Below are 15,033 nucleotides of genomic sequence, written 5' to 3' on the forward strand. Positions count from 1 at the left end.
TTCCGGTCCCGTTCCCGGTCCCGTTCCCGGTCCCGTTTCCGTTCCCGCTCCCGTTCCCGTTCCCGTTCCCGCTCCCGTTCCCGTTCCCGGTCCCGTTCCCGGTCCCGTTTCCGGTCCCGTTCCCGGTCCCGCTCCCGGTCCCGTTTCCGGTCCCGTTTCCGGTCCCGTTTCCGGTCCCGCCCCGCCATGGCCGCCCGCAGCCCGAACGCGCTGTTCGCGCGCTGGATCCGCGAGTGGCGCCGCGAGGCGCGGAGCGCCCGGGCCCGCGCCGCCTACGGCAGGGTGCGCCGCGAGCTGGGGACCGGGGGTTGGGGGCCGGGGGGGTTTTGGGGTCCCGGGTGTGTTTTGGGGTGCCCGGGTGGGCGATTTTGGGTTCCCGGGTGTGTTTTGGGGTGCCCGAGTGGGTGATTTTGGGGTCCCGGGTGTGTTTTGGGGTGACCAGGGGGGCGATTTTAGGGTCCCCAGGGGGAGTTTTTTGGGGTGCCCGGGGGGGTTTGGAGGTCCTGGGATGGATTTAGAGGTGCCCAGGGGGGCGATTTTGGGGTCTCCAGGGTGGATTTGAAGATGCCCAGGTGTGTTTTGGGGTGTCTGGGGGTGTTTAGAGGTGCCCGGGTGGGCGATTTTGGGTTCCCGGGGGGTTTCTGGGGTGCCCAGGTGTGTTTTGGGGTGCCCGGGGGGGGTTTTGGGGTGCCCAGGGGGTGTTTAGAGGTGCCCAGGTGGGTGATTTTGGGGTTCCCGGGGGGGTTTTTTGGGGTGCCCGGGGGGGGATTTTGGAGGTCCTGGGATGGATTTAGAGGTGCCCAGGGGGGCGATTTTGGGGTCCCAGGTGTGTTTTGGGGTGCCCGGGGGGGTTTTGGGGTGCTCAGGTGTGTTTAGAGGTGCCCAGGGGGGCGATTTTGGGTTCCCCGGGGACGGGTTTTTTGGGGTTCCCGGGTGTGTTTTGGGGTGCCCGGGTGGGTGATTTTGGGGTTCCCGGGTGTGTTTTGGAGGTCCTGGGATGGATTTAGGGCTCCTCACGTGGGCGATTTTGGGTGCCCAGGTGTGTTTTGGGGTGCCCAGGGGGATTTTGGGGTGCCCGGGGGGGGTTTTGGAGGTCCTGGGATGCATTTAGAGGTGCCCAGGGGGGCGATTTTGGGGTTCTCGGGTGTGTTTTGGGGTGCCCAGGGGGGCGATTTTGGGGTCCCGGGTGTGTTTTGGGGTGCTCAGGTGTGTTTAGAGGTGCCCAGGGGGGCGATTTTGGGGTCTCCAGGGTGGATTTGGAGATGCCCAGGTGTGTTTTGGGGTTCCCGGGTGTGTTTTGGGGTCTCCAGAAGTATTTTGGGGTGCCCAGGTGGGTGATTTTGGGGTTCCCGGGTGGATTTTGGGGTCCTCAGGTGTATTTTGGGGTGCCTGGGTGGGTGATTTTGGGTTCCCAGGTGTTTTTTTGGGTCCTTGGATGGATTTAGGGGTCCCCAGGGGGTCTATTTTGGGTGCCCAGGTGTGTTTTGGGGTGCCCGGGTGTGTTTAGAGGTGCCCAGGGGGGCGATTTTGGGGTCTCCAGGGGGGTTATTTTGGGGTTCCCGGCTGTGTTTTGGGGTGCCCGGGTGTGTATTGGTGTCTCCAGAAGTATTTTGGGGTGCCCAGGTGTGTTTTGGGGTCCCCAGGTGGGCGGTTTTTGGGTGCCCACGTGTATTTTGGAGATGCCCAGGTGTGTTTTGGGGTCTCCAGAAGTATTTTGGGGTGCCCAGGGGGGCGATTTTGGGGTCTCCAGGGGGGTTTTGTGGGGTCCCAGGTATGTTTTGGGGTGCCCGGGTGAGCGATTTTTGGGGTCCCAGGTGTATTTTACGTACCCCAGGAATATTTTGGGCACCCCCAGGAGTATTTTAGGGGTATTTTGGGAACCCCAGGAGTAATTTTGGGCACCCCAGGATTACTTTGGGCACCCCAGGATTATTTTGGGCACCCCAGGAGTATTTTGGGGCACCCCAGGAGTATTTTGGGGCACCTCAGGATTATTTTAGGGGTATTTTGGACACCCCAGGAGTATTTTGGGGCACCCCAGGATTATTTGGGGCACCCCAGGATTACTTTGGGCACCCCAGGATTATTTTGGGCACCCCAGGAATATCTTGGGCACCCCAGGATTATTTTAGGGGTATTTTGGGCACCCCAGGATTATTTGGGGCACCCCAGGAGTATTTTGGGCACCCCAGGAATATTTTGGGTACCCCAGGAGTATTTTAGGGGTATTTTGGGGCACCCCAGGAATATTTTGGGCACCCCAGGATTATTTTGGGTTATTTTGGCCCCGGCCGGTTTCCCCGCAGGCGCTGCGCTCGCTCTCCCGGTACCCGCTGCCGCTGCGCTCCGGCCGCGCCGCCGCCATCTTGCAGCACTTCGGCCCCGCCCTCTGCGCCCGCCTCGACCAACGGCTGAGCCAGCACCGCCGGGGTGGGCGGGGCTCGGGGCGGGGCCTGTGTTAGCCCCGCCCCTTCCCAGTGTGTGGGGCCTGGGTGGGCGTGGCCACGAGACTGGCAGGGGCGTGGCTTGTGTTGGCCCCGCCCCTTTCCCCTCCACAATGGGTTGGGCACTGGTTGGGCCTGACAGGGGGCGTGGCTTGTGTTGACTCCGCCCCTTTCCCCTTAGATGGTGGGCGCGGCCAAGGGGTGTAAGGGGCGTGGCTTGTGTTGGCCCCGCCCATTCCCCAGTGTGTGGGGCCTGGGGGGGCGTGGCCACGAGAGTGGCAGGGGCGTGGCTTGTATTGCCCCCGCCCATTCCCCATTCACAAGTGGGCGGGGTCTTGGTTGGGCGTGACAGGGGCGTGGCTTGTGTTGGCCCCGCCCCTTTCCCCTTGGAGGGTGGGCGTGGACCAGGGGGTAAGGGGCGTGGCTTGTGTTAGCCCCGCCCCTTTTCCCTCCACAATGGGCCGGGCACTGGTTCGGTGTGACAGGGGGCGTGGCTTGTGTTGGCCCCGCCCCTTCTCATTCACAAATGGGCGGGGCCTGAATGGGCATGGCCTGGGTGTGGGCGTGGCTTGTGTTAGTCCCGCCCCTTTTCTCCACATGTGGGTGGGGCGTGGGGTGGGCGTGGCCGTGAGGGCGAGAAGGGGGCGAGGTTTGTGTTAGCCACGCCCCTTTCCCCTCTCTACAAATGAGCAGGGCCTTGGGTGGGCGTGGCCAGGAGGGTGTGACTGGGCGTGGCTTGTGTTGGCTCCGCCCCTTTTCTTCCACCTGTGGGCGGGGCCAAGAGGGTGATGCAGGGGGCGTGGCTTGTGTTGCCTCCGCCCCTTTCCTCCACCGGTGGGCGGGGCTTGTGGTGTGGCCACAAGGTTGTGACAGGGGCGGGGCTAACACAGGCCACGCCCCCTTTCCCGCCACAGTGGGCGGGGCCTAAATGGATGTGAGGGGCGTGGCCTGTGGTGGTCACGCCCCTTCTTCTTTCACAGGTGGGCGTGGCCAATGGATGTATCGGGGGCGTGGCTTGTATTAGCCCCGCCCTTTCCCCCGCTGGTGGGCGGGGCATCCACAGATGTGGCGTCGGTGGGGTCAGTTTCGCATACTAATTTGCATCTCATTTGCATGCCGCAGAGCTGGGCCTCCCGGCCACGCCCCCCCGGCGGCAGGAGCGCTGCCCAGCCCCTCCCCCAGCCCCGCCCGCGGTGAGTCCGCCCCTCCCCCACCCCCCCAAAATTACTGGAGGGGGGAGGGGCGGGAGAGGCCACGCCCCCAATCTCTGCCCCTCCCCCTGAGCCCTGTGGGGGGGAGGGGCCACCCGTGAGGGGTGGGGGAGGGGTCCCGACTCCTGCCCCTCCCCCCTCCCGACCCCAAGCCCCTCCCCCTGAGCCCCTCCCGGGGGCGGAGCTTTCGCAGGCCCCGCCCTCCCTCGGCCCCGCCCCTCCCCCACCCCGGCACCCCCAAATGGGGAGGGGGTGGGGCTGGGGCTGACCCCCCCTCCCCCCCCCCGGTTCCCTTCCCCCCCACAGGCGGCTCCGGGACCCCTCCCCCGCCGGGGCCGTCAGCAGAGGAGCGGCCGCGCCCCCCGGTATGGCCGGGACCCCCCCGGGACCCCCAAATTCACCTGGGACCCCCCCGGGACCCCCAAATTCACCTGGGACCCCCCTGGGACACCCCGACTCACCTGGGACCCCCCCCGGGACCCCCAAATTCACCTGGGAAACCCCCGGGACCCCCCAAATTCACCTGGGACCCCCCTGGGACCCCCCGACTCACCTGGGACACCCCCGGGACCCCCCAAATTCACCCAGGACACCCCCGGGACCCCTCAGGACCCCCAGGGACCCCCCCAGGACCCCCAAATTTACCTGGGACCCCCCCAGGACCCCCAAATTTACCTGGGACCCCCCTGGAATCCCCAAATTCACGTGGGACCCCCTGAGACCCCCCCCCCAGGACCCCGCAGAACCCCCCAGGACCCCCCGGGACCCCCCCGGGACCCCCCAGGCCCCCTCATGTCTCCCCTCCCCCCCCCAGGTCCTCGCCGCCCCCGCAGCGCCCCCTGGCGGAGCAGGACGAGAACTGCGCCCCCTCCCCCCCCCTGTGAGCGCGGGGGGGTGGGGACACTTGGGGACATTTTGGGACACTTGGGGGGTTTGGGGACATTTGGGGGGTTTGGGACATTTGGGGACATTTGGGGATATTAGGGGGGTTTGGGACATTTGGGGACATTTGGGGGGTTTGGGACATTTGGGGACATTTGGGGATATTAGGGGGGTTTGGGACATTTGGGGACATTTGGAGGGTTGGGGACATTTGGAGGGCTTGGGGACACTTTGGGGACACTTTGGGGACACTTTGGGGACACTTTGGGGACACTTCAGGGGGGCTGGGGACATTTGGGGACACTCTCGGGGGGGTCTCACCCCGGGGGTCACCCGGGCTGGATTTGGGGTCCCCCAGGTGTGACCCCGAGTGGGACTTTGAGCTGCAGCCCGGCCACTTCGACATCGTCCTGTGCGCCGACGTCACCGAGGCCCACGGGTGACGTCCCTGTCACCCCCCCGGTGTCATCACCCCGTGTCACCACCCCTGTGTCACCCTGGGTCACCCTGGGTCACCCCCTGTGTCCTCGGTGTCACCACCCCCGTGTCACCCCATGTCACCCCTGTGTCCCCATCCCCGCCATGACATGTCCCCAACATCCCCGATGTCCACAATGTCCCCAGTTCCCCTTGATGTTCCCAATGTCCCCACTGTCCCCAATGTCCCCACACCCATGACGTGTCCCCAATGTCCCCAATCAATGTCCCCAATGTCCCCAATCCTCCCAGTGTCCCCATTGTCCCCAGTGTCCCCAATCCCCCAATGTCCTCAATGTCCCCAATGTTCCCAATGTCCCCACCCCCATGATGTGTCCCCACTTCCCCAATCCCCCCACTGTCCCCAATGTCCCCAATCCCCCCGCTGTCCCCACCCCCGTGCTGTGTCCCCAATGTCCCCAATGTCCCCGCTGTCCCCAATGTCCCCAGTGTCCCCGCTGTCCCCACTGTCCCCAATGTCCCTGCTGTCCCCAATCCCCCCGCTGTCCCCGCTGTCCCCACCCCGGTGACGCGTCCCCGCTGTCCCCAGCCCGTCCGGGGGGCTCCCGGCCCTGCTGCGCTCCCGGGGGGTCCCGGTGCTGCTGCGGCGCCTCCCGGTCGGAGACTTCCTCTGGGTGGCGCGAGAGAGGGACCCGCCCGCAGGTGGGCGGGGCCGGGGCGGGGCCTGGGTGGGCGGGGCCTGGGTGGGCGGGGCCGGTGTGACCACGCCCCCAGGGCTGGGCGTGGCACATGGAGTGGGCGTGGCCTGTGTGACCACGCCCATGTGTGGGTGTGGCAGAGGGGGCGTGGTCTGGATGGGCGGGGCCTGTGTGACCACGCCCATGGTTTGGGTGTGGCCGAGGGGCGTGGCCTGGGTGGGCGTGGCCTGGGGGACCACCCCCCAGGTCTGGGTGTGGTACCTGGAGTGGGCGTGGCCTTTGTGACCACGCCCAGGGCTTGGGTGTGACACCTGGAGTGGGCGAGGCCTGCGTGACCACGCCCCTAGAACTGGGCGTGGCCTGAGTGGGCGTGGCCTGTGTGACCACGCCCCCAGAGCTGGGCGTGGCGCTTCATTGGATGTGGTTGTCACGAATGGGCGGGGCCACGTGGTGGCCACGCCCCCAGAGGGGTGGAGACATGGTGGCCACGCCCTGAGGGCGCCTCAGCCGTTCATTGGCCGAGTTCAGAGGGGGAGTGGCCAGTTCCTGGCCACGCCCATGAAATTGGGTGTGGTCAGGAGGCGTGGCCAGTTTCAGACCACGCCCATAAAATCGGGGCGGGGCCATATGTAATGGGCGTGGCCAGTTTCAGACCACGCCCATATCACGGATGGGCGTGGTCAGGTGTGATGGGCGTGGTCAGAGGGGGCGTGGCCAGGCATGATTGGCGTGGCACCGGGGCGTGGCCAATGCTGGCTCCACCCCCACGGGTGGGCGTGTCCACGTTCAAGCCACACCCCTTTGGGCGCCATGCTGGTGGGCGTGGCCTGGGTTGACCCCGCCCTAGGAGTGGGTGTGGGTGGGCGTGGCTCGGTGGGCGTGGTTTGGAGTGGGCGGGGCCGGTGTGACCCTCTGGCCACGCCCCCAGGCCACGCCCCCCGGGAGCTGGTGCTGGACGTGGTGGTGGAGCGGAAATCGGCGGCGGATTTGGGGAACAGCATCCGGGACGGGCGGTACCGGGAGCAGAAGGTGGGGACTGGGGGGACTGGGGGGACTGGGGGGACTGGGGGGACTGGGAGGGAACTGGGAGGGAACTGGGAGGGACTGGGAGGGAACTGGGAGGAACTGGGAGGGACTGGGAGGGAACTGGGAGGAACTGGGAGGAACTGGGAGGGGACTGGGGGGAACTGGGAGGGACTGGGAGGGAACTGGGAGGGGACTGGGGGGACTGGGAGGGACTGGGAGGGAACTGGGGGGGAACTGGGGGGGACTGGGAGGGACTGGGAGGGAACTGGGAGGGAACTGGGAGGGACTGGGAGGAACTGGGAGGGACTGGGAGGGACTGGGAGGGAACTTGGAGGGACTGGGGGGAACTGGGGGGAACTGGGAGGGAACTGGGAGGGGACTGGGAGGGACTGGGGGGAACTGGGGGGAACTGGGAGGGAACTGGGAGGGGACTGGGAGGGACTGGGGGGAACTGGGAGGGAACTGGGAGGGGACTGGGAGGGGACTGGGGGGGACTGGGAGGGACTGGGAGGGAACTGGGAGGGAACTGGGAGGGACTGGGGGGGACTGTGAGGGAACTGGGAGGGAACTGGGAGGGACTGGGAGGGACTGGGAGGGAACTGGGAGGGACTGGGAGGGACTGGGGCCCACTGGGACAGACTGGGCTGGACTGGGAGCTAACTGGGATGGATTGGGAGGGGACTGGGAATGAATGGAGCACACTGGGAGAGGATCTCAGGGGAACTGGGATGAACTGGGAGGTAACTGGGACGAACTGGGATGAACTGGTCTCTACTGGGAGGTAACAGGGAGGAACTGGTCTGCACTGGTTCGTACTGGTCTGTACTGGTGTAACTGGGCTGCACTGGGAGGTAACCGGGATGGACTGGGGGGTAACTGGGAGGTTGCGGAGATGAGCTGGTCCATACTGGTCCGTACTGGTTTATACTGGTGTAACGCGCTCCGCTCCGGTGCCGCAGCTCCGCCTGCGCCGCTCGGGGCTGCGTTTCCCGGTTCTGCTGCTGGAGCAGCCGGGGGAGGGGGAGGCGCTGCCCCTCCCCCCCCGCAGCCTGCGGCAGGCGGCCGCCAGCGCCCAGGTACGGAGAGCCCGCCCCTAATTAATTAGGGACCCCAACCTAATTAGGGATCCCAACCTAATTAGAGACCCCAACCTAATTAGGGACCCCAACCTAATTAGGGACCCCAACCTAATTACAGACCCGCCCCTAATTACAGACCCCGCCCCTAATTAGGGACCCCAACCTAATTAGGGACCCCAACCTAATTAGGGACCCCAACCTAATTAGGGACCCCAACCTAATTACAGACCCGCCCCTAATTACAGACCCCGCCCCTAATTACAGACCCCAACCTAATTAGGGACCCCAACCTAATTAGGGACCCCAACCTAATTACGGACCCCGCCCCTAATTAGGGACCCCAGCCTAATTACAGACCCCGCCCCTAATTAGGGACCCCAACCTAATTAGGGACCCCAACCTAATTAGGGACCCCAACCTAATTAGGGACCCCAAACTAATTAGAGACCCCAACCTAATTACAGACCCCGCCCCTAATTACAGACCCCAACCTAATTAGGGACCCCAACCTAATTAGGGACCCCAACCTAATTAGGGACCCCAACCTAATTACAGACCCGCCCCTAATTACAGACCCCGCCCCTAATTACAGACCCCAACCTAATTAGGGACCCCAACCTAATTAGGGACCCCAACCTAATTACGGACCCCGCCCCTAATTAGGGACCCCAGCCTAATTACAGACCCCGCCCCTAATTAGGGACCCCAACCTAATTAGGGACCCCAACCTAATTAGGGACCCCAACCTAATTAGGGACCCCAAACTAATTAGAGACCCCAACCTAATTACAGACCCCGCCCCTAATTACAGACCCCAACCTAATTAGGGACCCCAACCTAATTAGGGACCCCAACCTAATTACAGACCCCAAACTAATTAGAGACCCCAACCTAATTACAGACGCCAACCTAATTAGAGACCCACCCCTAATTACAGACCCGCCCCTAATTACAGACTCCAAACTAATTAGAGACCCCAACCTAATTAGAGACCCACCCCTAATTACAGACCCACCCCTAATTACAGACCCCGCCCCTAATTAGAGACCCCGCCCCTAATTAGAGTCCCGCCCCTAATTAGAGACCCCAACCTAATTACAGACCCGCCCCTAATTACAGACCCCAACCTAATTACAGACCCGCCCCTAATTATAGACCCGCCCCTAATTAGAGACCCGCCCCTAATTACAGACCCGCCCCTAATTAGAGACCCGCCCCTAATTACAGACCCACCCCTAATTACAGACCCCAAACTAATTAGAGACCCCAACCTAATTAGAGACCCAACCCTAATTACAGACCCACCCCTAATTACAGACCCCGCCCCTAATTAGAGACCCCGCCCCTAATTAGAGTCCCGCCCCTAATTAGAGACCCCGCCTCTAATTAGAGCCCCGCCCCTAATTAGAGACCCCGCCACTAATTACAGACTCGCCCCTAATTAGAGACCCCGCCCCTAATTAGGGACCCCAACCTAATTACAGACCCCAACCTAATTAGAGACCCCAACCTAATTAGAGACCCACCCCTAATTACAGACCCCAACCTAATTAGAGACCCACCCCTAATTACAGACCCACCCCTAATTACAGACCCGCCCCTAATTAGAGACCCCGCCCCGAATTAGAGCCCCGCCCCTAGTTAGAGACCCCGCCCCTAATTACAGACCCCTCCCTAATTACAGAGAGACCCCTCCCCTAATTACAGACCCCTCCCCTAATTACAGACCCCTCCCTAATTACCAAGAGACTCCTCCCCTAATTTCAGACCCCTCCCCTAATTACAGACCCCTCCCCTAATTACAGACCCTTCCCTAATTACTGAGAGACTCCTCCCCTAATTTCAGACCCCTCCCCTAATTACAGACCCCTCCCCTAATTAGAGAGAGACCCCTCCCCTAATTACAGACCCACCCCTAATTAGAGACCCCGCCCCTAATTAGAGCCCCGCCCCTAATTACAGACCCCGCCCCTAATTACAGACCCCTCCCTAATTACAGAGAGACCCCTCCCCTAATTACAGACCCCTCCCCTAATTACAGACCCCTCCCTAATTACCAAGAGACTCCTCCCCTAATTTCAGACTCCTCCCCTAATTACAGACCCCTCCCCTAATTAGAGAGAGACCCCTCCCCTAATCAGAGACACCTTCAAATTAGAGAGCCCTCCCCTAATTACAGACCCCTCCCCAAAATACAGAGAGACCCCCTGAGACCCCTCCCCAAATCCCAGAGACCCCTCCCCAAAATCCGAGTCTTGGTGGGGGGGGGGGCTTTGGGGGTCCTGGGGGAATTTGGGGGTCCCAGGAGGGATTTGGGGGTCCCTGGAGGTGGTTTTGGGGGTCCTGGGGGTATCTCGGGGTCCCAGGGCTCATTTTGGGGGTCCCGGGGGTATTTTGGGTGTCCCAGGGCTGTTTTTGGGGAGTTTTTGGGGGTCCCGGGGCAGTTTTTGGGATCCCGGGGCTGTTTTTGGGGTGTTTTTGGGGGTCCCGGGGGTTTTTGGGGGTCCTGGGCTGTTTTTGGGGTATTTTGGGGGTCCCGGGGCTGTTTTTGGGGGTCCCGGGCTGGTTTTGGGGTATTTTGGGGAGTCTGGGCTTTTTTTAGGGTGGTTTTGGGGGTCCCGGGGGTTTTGGGGGGTCCCGGGCTGTTTTTGGGGTATTTTGGGGGTCCCGGGGCTGTTTTTGGGGGTCCCGGGCTGGTTTTGGGGTATTTTGGGGGTCCCGGGGCTGGTTTTGGGGTATTTTGGGGGTCCCGGGGCTGGTTTTGGGGGTCCCGGGCTGTTTTTGGGGTATTTTGGGGATCCCGGGGCCGTTTTCGGGGTGGTTTTGGGGGTCCCGGGGGTTTTTGGGGGTCCCGGGCTGTCTTTGGGGTGTTTTGGGGGGTCCCGGGCTGTTTTTAGGGTGGTTTTGGGGGTCCCGGGGGTTTTGGGGGGTCCCGGGGCTGTTTTTGGGCTCTTTTTGGGGGTCCCGGGGGTATCTCGGGGGTCCCGGGGCTGTTTTTGGGGTCCCGGGCTGTTTTTGGGGTCCCGGGGGTTTTTGGGGTGTTTTTGGGGTGTTTTTGGGGTCCCGGGCTGTTTTTGGGGTCCCGGGGGTTTTTGGGGTGTTTTTGGGCTGTTTTTGGGGTGTTTTGGGGGTCCCGGGGCTGTTCTTGGGGTGGTTTTGGGGTCCCGGGGCTGTTTTTGGGGGTCCCGGGCTGGTTTTGGGGTGGTTTTGGGGTGGTTTTGGGGTGTTTTGGGGGTCCCGGGGCTGTTTTTGGGGTCCCGGGCTGTTTTTGGGGTCCCGGGCTGGTTTTGGGGTGGTTTTGGGGTGTTTTGGGGTCCCGGCTCTCAGACCCCCCCAGGTGCGGGACGGTCTCTTCGTGGCGCGAGCCCGGGACCCCCAGGACGCGGCCGAATATTTGGGGGTCCTGGGGGAGCAGCTGAGGAGGAGATTCGGGGTGAGCGGGAAATTGGGGAATCTGGGGGGAAATTGGGAAGTTTTGGGAGGGAAAAATGGGAATTTTTGGGGGAAAATTGGGAATTTTTGGGTGGGAAAAATGGGAATTTTGGGGGGAATTTTTGGGGGGGAATTTTTTGGGGGGGATTTTTGGGTGCGAAATTGGGAATTTTGTGGGGGAAAATGGGAACTTTTGGGGGAATTTTTTGGGGGGAATTTTTGGGGGGATTTGAGGGGAATTTTGGGGAGATTTTTGTGGGGGAAATTTTTGGGGGGGGAATTTGGGGGGGGATTTTTTGGGGGGGAATTTTGGAGGGGAGTTTTTGGGGGGAAAATGAGAATTTTGGGGGGGAAAAATTGGAATTTTGGGGGGAAAAATGAGAAATTTGGGGGGGGAATTTTGGGGTGTGAATTTTGGGGGTCCCTGAGCCCTCCCCCCACCCAGGGCCGCCGGCTGAGGTCGTGGGGAGGGGGCGTCACCACCCGAGGCCCCCCCGAGCCCCCCGGGACCCCCCTGGCCCTGCTGCCCCTCCCCCGCCTGCGGGAGGGGGGGGGCAAGAACCAGGTGGGGGAGGGGCAATGGGGGGGAGGGGAAATTTGGGTGGGGGAGGGGAAATAATGGGGTGGGGGAGGGGCTGTGTCATTTTTGGGGTCGATTTTGGGGTCGGGGATGTTTTGGGGTCCCCTCACCCCAATTTTTGTCCCCCCCAAACCGTGGGCGCCGTGTCCTTTGTGGGGTCTGGGGGAGTTTTGGGGTCCCCTCACCCCAATTTTTGCCCCTCCAGACCCACACCTTTGTCCTTTTTGGGGGGATTTTGGGGTCGGGGGAGTTTTGGTGTCAGTTGTCGATTTTGGGGTCGGGGGTTGATTTTGGGGTCCCCTCACCCCAATTTTCCCCCCCCAAACCCAGACCTGTGTCCTTTTTGGGGTCGATTTTGGGGTCGGGGGGATATTTTGGGGTCCCCTCACCCCAATTTTTGTCCCCCCAGACCGTGGGCGCCGTGTCCTTTGGGGATGGATTTTGGGGTCGGGGGGATGTTTTGGGGTCCCTCACCCCAGTTTTCCCCCCAGACCGTGGGCGCCGTGTCCTTTGGGGATGGATTTTGGGGTCGGGGGGATATTTTGGGGTCAGGGGGATATTTTGGGGTCCCTCACCCCAATTTTTGTCCCCCCCAGACCGTGGGCGCCGTGTTCGCCCGGCAGCTGCTGCAGCTCCGGGGGCTCGGGGGGGGCCGGGCCGGGGCCGTCCAGCGCCGCTTCCCCACCCCCGCCAGGTCCGGGGGTGCCGGGGGTCTCGGGGGGGTCCCGGGGGTCCCGGGGGGGTCGGGCAGGGGGGGTCGGGGGGTCCCCAAAAAGGGGAGGGGGAAGGGAGGGTCCAGAGGGTGGGGGATGGGGGCGGTTCGCGGGTTGGGGGGTCTTTTGGGGGGTTTTTTGGAGGGTTTTTGGGGTGGGGGTCGGGTCTCGGGGGTTTTTGGGGTGGGGGTCGGGTCTCAGGGTTTTTTTCGGATTTTTAGGCTGGGGTCCGGTCTCGGGGGGGGTTTTTGGGGGTTTTTGGGGTGGGGGTCGGGTCCCGGTAGTTTTTTTAGGGGTTTTTGGGGTGGGGGTCGGGTCTCGGGGGTTTTTGGGGTGGGGGTCGGATCTCGGGGTTTTTTTGGGGGGTTTTGGGGTGGGGGTCAGATCTCAGGGTTTTTTTGGGATTTTTAGGCTGGGGTCCGGTCTCGGGGGGTTTTTTGGGGGGTTTTTGGGCTGGGGGTCGGGTCTCGGGGGGTTTTTTTAGGGGTTTTTGGGGTGGGGGTCGGGTCCCGGGAGTTTTTTTAGGGGTTTTTGGGGTGGGGGTCGGGTCTCAGGGTTTTTGGGGGGTTTTTGGGCTGGGGTCCGGTCTCAGGGGGGGGGTTGGGATTTTTGGGGTGGGGGTCCGGTCTCGGGGTTTTTTTGGGTGTTTTTGGGGTGGGGGTCAGGTCTCAGGAGGTTTTTTGGGGTTTTTTTGGGGGGGGTTTGGGGTGGGGGTTGGGTCTCAGGGTTTTTTGGGGATTTTTAGGCTGGGGTCCAGTCTCGGGGGGGGTTTGGGATTTTTGGGGTGGGGGTCGGGTCTCGGGGGTTTTTTGGGGTGGGGGTCGGGTCTCGGGGGTTTTTTGGGGGGTTTTTGGGGTGGGGGTCGGGTCTCGGGAGGTTTTTTGGGGTGGGGGTCGGGTCTCGGGGTTTTTTTGGGATTTTTGGGCTGGGGTCCGGTCTCGGGGGGGGGGTTTGGGGTTTTTGGGGTGGGGGTTGGGTCTCAGGGGTGTTTTTGGGTATTTCTTGGGGGGGATTTTTTTTTGGGGGGGTCCCCTGAGTTCTGCCCCTCCCCCGCAGCCTCCTGGCCGCCCTGGGCCCCTCCCAGGACCCCCAAAAGTGCCGGGAGGTGCTGAGGGGGCTGAGCTGCGGCCCCGCCCAGAGGTGAGACCCCCCGAAATCTGGGAACCCCAAATCCTGGGAATTCCCAAATCCTGGGAATTCCCAAATCCTGGGAACCCCAAATCCTGAGAACCCCCAAATCCTGGGAATTCCAAAATCCTGGGGACCCCAAATCCTGGGAATTCCCAAATCCTGGGAATTCCCAAATCCTGGGAACCCCAAAATCCTGGGAACCCCAAAATCCTGGGAATTCCCAAAATCCTGGGAACCCCAAAATCCTGGGAATTCCCAAAATCTTGGGAACCCCCAATCCTGGGAACCCCAAAATCCTGGGAACCCCAAATCTTGGAAACCCCAAATCCTGGGAATTCCAAAATCCTGGGGACCCCAAATCTTGGGACCCCCCCCCCCAAATCCTGGGAACCACAAATCCTGAGATCCCCAAATCCTGGGAACCCCAAAATCCTGCGAACCCCAAAATTCTGGGAATTCCCAAATCCTGGGGACCCAAATCCTGGGATCCCCAAATCCTGGGGACCCCAAATCCTGGGACCCCAAAATCCTGGGAATTTCCAAATCCTGGGAACCCCAAAATCCTGGGAATTCCCAAATCCTGGGGCTTCCCACATCCTGAGATCTCCAAATCCTGCGAACCCCAAATCCTGGAGACCCCAAACTCCTGTTGTCCCCCCCCCCCCCCCCGATTTTGGGTCCCCCCCATATTTTTTGGGGGGGTTTAACCCTTTCTTCCCCCCCCCCCCCCCCGATTTTGGGTTCCCCCGGATTTTTTGGGGGGTTTAACTCTTTCTTCCCCCCCACCCCCGATTTTGAGTCCCCCCGGATTTTTTGGGGGGGGTTTAACCCTTTCTTCCCCTCCCCCCCGATTTTGGGTCCCCCCGGATTTTTTGGGGGGTTTAACCCTTTCTTCACCCCCCCAACAGGAATTTGGGCCCCTCCCTCAGCGAGGCTCTGGTGCAGCTCTACGGGACCCTGGGGCCTCTGTCCTGAGGGGACACCCCGATGTCACCCGCTGTCACCCCAGTGTCACCCCGCTGTCACCCCATTGTCACCCCGTTGTCACCTGTTGTCACTCCCCATTGTCACCCCCCAGTAAAGCCCCTCCCCCACCACTGCAGCCCCCAGTTTTGGTTTGGGGGAGGACAGGAGGGGGAGGGGACACGGCGGGGACAGGGGGTGACACCGGTGACACTGACGGGTGACGGTGATGGGGTGACACTGACAGGGGTGACAGTGATGGGGTGACACTGACAGGGGTGACAGTGACAGTGACACCGGTGACACTGACGGGTGACGGTGATGGGGTGACACTGACAGGGGTGACAGTGATAGTGACACCGGTGACACTGACAGGTGACAGTGATGGGGTGACACTGACACTGGTGACACTGACAGGGGTGACGGTGACACCGCG

General features: G+C 62.2%; 1 protein-coding gene across 1 annotated transcript; it reads left to right on the forward strand.

The window, feature by feature from the left end:
* The first annotated feature begins 186 nt into the window (after window positions 1-186).
* On the forward strand, window positions 187-14,731 carry MUS81 (MUS81 structure-specific endonuclease subunit). The gene is made up of 13 exons (XM_077789673.1): window positions 187-282; window positions 2,307-2,430; window positions 3,567-3,637; window positions 4,489-4,535; window positions 4,851-4,976; window positions 5,565-5,677; window positions 6,602-6,702; window positions 7,659-7,775; window positions 11,116-11,211; window positions 11,656-11,775; window positions 12,387-12,484; window positions 13,560-13,643; window positions 14,543-14,731. The coding sequence occupies exons 1-13, from the start codon at window positions 187-189 to the stop codon at window positions 14,607-14,609; spliced, it is 1,260 nt and encodes a 419-aa protein (XP_077645799.1). The 3' UTR covers window positions 14,610-14,731.
* The last annotated feature ends 302 nt before the right edge of the window (window positions 14,732-15,033 follow it).

This window comes from Lonchura striata, chromosome 36 (assembly GCF_046129695.1).
Source record: "Lonchura striata isolate bLonStr1 chromosome 36, bLonStr1.mat, whole genome shotgun sequence".
NCBI classification, from domain to species: domain Eukaryota; kingdom Metazoa; phylum Chordata; class Aves; order Passeriformes; family Estrildidae; genus Lonchura; species Lonchura striata.